This window comes from Chiloscyllium plagiosum, chromosome 37 (genome assembly GCF_004010195.1).
Source record: "Chiloscyllium plagiosum isolate BGI_BamShark_2017 chromosome 37, ASM401019v2, whole genome shotgun sequence".
In the NCBI taxonomy this organism is placed as follows: domain Eukaryota; kingdom Metazoa; phylum Chordata; class Chondrichthyes; order Orectolobiformes; family Hemiscylliidae; genus Chiloscyllium; species Chiloscyllium plagiosum.
The window spans coordinates 25,703,489-25,708,202 of NC_057746.1; the positions used below are offsets into that span (position 1 = coordinate 25,703,489).

The 4,714-nt window shown below is 46.6% G+C and overlaps 1 protein-coding gene across 1 annotated transcript in view; it reads left to right on the forward strand.

Annotated features, from left to right (window-relative positions):
• LOC122541399 (zinc-binding protein A33-like) overlaps positions 1-4,714 on the forward strand; it is a 26,905-nt gene that overhangs the window by 11,816 nt on the left and 10,375 nt on the right. The window contains exon 3 of the mRNA XM_043678141.1: positions 3,501-3,734. Within this exon, the coding sequence (XP_043534076.1) occupies positions 3,501-3,734 (234 nt within the window). The remainder of the gene's footprint in view (positions 1-3,500; positions 3,735-4,714) is intronic.

The window sequence follows — 4,714 nt, forward strand, 5'->3', positions numbered from 1 at the left end:
CCCTGGGGTGAGGGAGTCCAGAACTAGAGGGCATAGGTTTAGGGTGAGAGGGGAAAGAAATAAAAGAGACCTAAGGGGCAACCTTTTCACACAGAGGGTGGTACATGTATGGAATGAGCTGCCAGAGGAAGGGGTGGAGGCTGGTACAATTACAACATTTAAGAGGCATCTGGATGGGTATATGAATAGGAAGGGTTTGGAGGGATATGGGCTGGGTGTGATGAGATTGGGTTGGGATATCTTCTCGGCATGGACGGGTTGGACCGAAGGGTCTGTTTCCATGCTGTACATCTCTATGACTGTGTGACTTCACCATAGGAAATGACATCACCACAGGAAATGACATCACCAACCCAAAGAAACCCAAACATATGAATAGAAAAGCAGGAATTATCAGCAGTGCTTCGCCTGAGGCCCACTGAAGATGTTACCTAGTAGGGTGACGAAACGTCTGGAAATGAACCTTCCAGCTCAGCGAGCAAACTTACATCCAGAAAATATAAAAGCGTAAACACACGTGCCAACAGATTCAACAGTAGCTCCTTCCCTGCTGTTTATTAGACTTCTCAAATTTTAAATTTAATGTTGATCTTGCTCTCTGTGCACCTTCTCTGCAGCCATAACATTGTATTCCTTGCTCTGTTCTGTTAACACTTTATATGGTATGATCTGCCTATCGTGCACAAAGTCTTTCACTGTACGCAGGCACATGGGACAACAATAAATAAAATCAACTCAAATCATTTTGAATCAGACAGACTGCAGAAATCTACGAGTGGCAGTGTCAAAGAAAAATGTCACTGCTGAGTTTTCTTCCAACTTATTTTTGGCTCTTATTTGAGATTTCCAGTATCCAAGATGTTTCCTTTTTGTATCCCAAAAGGTTCCCACGTAGGTTCAACAAGCAGTCCTTATTGTTGGTCTTTATTACAAGTCTATTCTCATTGGAAAGAAGGCGGATAAGAGGGGATTTGATAGCGACATACAGATGATCAGTGGATTAGTAGGGTAGACAGTGAAAGTCTTTTTCCAAGAATGATGACATCAGCTTGTACGAAGGAGCATAACTACAAATTGAGGGGCGATAGATTTAAGACAGATGTCAGAGGCAGGTTCTTTACGCAGAGAGTGTTAAGGCTGTGGAATGCCCTGCCTGCTAATGTAGTTAACTCAGCCACATTAGGGAGATTTAATCAATCCTTGGATATGCACATGGATGAGGATGGGATAGTGTTGGGGGGATGGGCTTAGTTTAGTTCACAGATCGGTGCAACATTGAGGGCCGAAGGGCCTGTTCAGCGCTGTATTGTTCTATGTTCTATGAATATTAAAGACAGCACTCTGACAATGACTGTATTGGTGAGGACGCAACTCGAGTACTGTGCACAGCTTTTGCCTCAATATTAAATTGGAAATCACACCACACCAGGATACAGTCCAACAGGTTTATTTGGAAGTCCCAGTTTTCGAAGCAAGGTGGGGCAAGGTCAGACTATAAACTCTGTGTCCTAAGATCCTGCTCCACTAGCCACCTGATGAAGGAGCGGCGCTCCGAAAGCTAGTGCTTCCAAATAAACCTGTTGGACTATAACCTAGTGTCCTGTAATTTTTAACTTTGTCCACCCCAGTCCAACACCGGCACCTCCACATCATCAATATTAAATAGAATCACAGAATAGTTACAATCAGAAGGAGGCCATTCAGCCCAAGTGCCTGTTACTGGTTGTATTATCCAGTGCCAATCTCCTGCCTTTTCCCCATATCTTGCACTCCTGTCCAATTGAGCTAATTATCCAGTGCCCTCATGAGGGCCTCAATTGATCCTGCATCCACCACGTTTCCAGCAGTGCCTTGTTTACACTAACTACTCACTGAATGAATAAGATTTTGCGTCTTTTTGGAAATCACTTTATATCAATGCCCTTTCATTGTTAATTCTTTTATGAGCAGACAAAGCTTCATAGAATAGAGTCCCTACAGTGGGAAGACAGGCCATTTGGCCCAACAAGTCCACATCAACTCTCTGAAGAGTAACCCACCCAGACCCATTCCCCTGACAAACGCACCTAACTACACATCCCTGAACACTATGGGCAATCAAACTAACCTGGATGGCGGGGTGGCACAGTGGTTAGCACTGCTGCCTCACAGCACCAGGCTCCCAGGTTCAATTCCAGCCTCAGGCATCTGTCTGTGTGGAGTTTGCACATTCTCCCCGTGTCTGTGTGGGTTTCCTCCGGGTGCTCCGGTTTCCTCCCACAGTCCAAAGATGTGCAGGTCAGGGTGAATTGGCCGTGCTAAATTGCCCATATTGCTAAGTGCATTAGTTAGATGGCGATGGGTCTGTGTGGACTTGTTAGGCCGAAGGGCCTGTTTCTACACTGTAGGCAATCTAATCTTTGGACTTTGGGAGGAAACCAGAGCACCTGGAGGAAACATGGGGAGAATGTGCAAACTCCACACAGAGAGTCACCCTGAGGCTGGAATCGAGTCTGTTAGGCAGCAGTGCTAACCACTGAGCCACCATGCCACCCTTCTGCCTATCTACTTTGTCCTGGCCACTCATGAGTTCAAAAGCCTCACACAAAATCACCCTGCTGTCCCTGTCCCTGGGAGTGTTTGATGGGGACAGTGTAGAGAGAGCTTTACTCTGTATCTAACCCTATGCTGTCCCTGTCCTGGGAGTGTTTGATTGGGGACAGTGTAGAGGGAGCTTTACTCTGTATCTATCACCCTGCTGTCCCTGTCCTGGGAGTGTCTAGTGGTGACAGTGTAGAGAGAGTTTTACTCTGTATCTAACCCCGTGCTGTCCCTTTCCTGAGAGTGTTTGATGGGGACAGTGTAGAGAGAGCTTTACTCTGTATCTAACCCCGTGCTGTCCATGTCCTGGGAGTGTCTGGTGGGGACAGTGTAGAGAGAGTTTTACTCTGTATCTAACCTCATGCTGTCCCTTTCCTGGGAGTGTTTGATGGGGACAATGTAGAGAGAGCTTTACTCTGTATCTAGCCCTGTGTTGTCCCTGTCCTGGGAGTGTTTGATGGGGGACAGTGCAGAGGGAGCTTTACTCTGTATCTAACTCCATGTTGTCCCTGTCCTGGGAGTGTTTGATGGGGACAGTGTAGAGGGAGCTTTACTCTGTATCTAACCCCGTGCTGTCCCTGTCCTGGGAGTGTTTGATGGGGGATAGTGTAGAGAGAGCTTTACTCTGTATCGAAACCCATGTTGTCTCTGTCCTGGGAGTGTTTGATGATGAGATGGAAATGTGTTGCTGGAAAAGCGCAGCAGGTCAGGCAGCATCTAGGGAACAGGAGAATCGACGTTTCGGGCATTAGCCCTTCTTCAGGAATTCTTCAGTGTTTGATGATGCTCTTTATCTTGTTGGTCTTTGAATGCTTGCACTCAACTACAGAGTCCACTCTCTGGCATTTCTGTTGCATAATGCTTCATCTATCTGCACTGCTGAGCATATACTCACCTATACACTCCCTCTTCACCTGTAGGAGCTGGTAAAGGGTCTTCAGGAAAACATTGAGGCAGAATTCAGCAAACTGCACCAATTCCTGCAGGATCAGGAGTGTGCGCTGACAGAGAAACTGAAGAGGGAGTCAGAGGTCTTGTTGCACTCTCTGGAGGGTAACCGACGTCTCATCTCGAAGAGAAGCAGCTCCATTGAGAGGTTGATCGATGAGATAAAGTGTCTGATCCACACCGAAGATCAGAACCGAATACTGATGGTGAGGACCATCACTCTGTACAACATCAGTCCAGGGGCAGGGTATTGTGGGAATACGCCAACAATTACTACACATCACCAGAGCCCTGGAGAAGATCCTAGTGAGTTCACAACTGTAAATCTCACCCCATATGGAGGAAGATCTGTCTACAGCCTGATTAGGGGGCAATCATAGAGAGGTGCTGGGGAGTAATCGCACAGTGTAGGTAGGGGAATAATTACACAGTGCTGTTAGGGGGTAATTACACAGTGCTGTTGGGGGTAATTACACAAGTGCTGTTTGGGGTAATCACACAGTGCTGTTGGGGGATAATTACACAGTGCCGTTAGGGGTAATTACACAGTGCTGTTAGGGGGTAATTACACAGTGCTGTTTGGGGTAATCACACAGTGCTGTTGGGGCATAATTACACAGTGCCGTTAGGGGTAATTACACAGTGCTGTTGGGGGTAATTACACAGTGCTGTTTGGGGTAATTACACAGTGCTGTTTGGGGTAATCACACAGTGCTGTTAGGGGGATAATTACACGGTGCTGTTGGGGGATAATTACACAGAGCTGTTAGGGGGTAATTACACAGTGCTGTTAGGGGTAATTACACAGTGCTGTTAGGGGTAATTACACAGAGCTGTTGGGGGATAATTACACAGTGCTGTTTGGGGTAATTACACAGTGCTGTTGGGGGATAATTACACAGTGCTGTTAGGGGTAATTACACAGTGCTGTTCGGGGGTAATTACACAGAGCTGTTGGGGGATAATTACACAGTGCTGTTAGGGGTAATTACACAGTGCTGTTAGGGGGTAATTACACAGTGCTGTTAGGGGGTAATTACACAGTGCTGTTAGGGGGATAATTACACAGTGCTGTTGGGGGTTAATTACACAGTGCCGTTAGGGGGTAATTACACAGTGTTGTTAGGGGCAATTACACAGAGCTGTTAGGGGGTAATTACACAGTGCTGTTAGGGGTTAATTACAC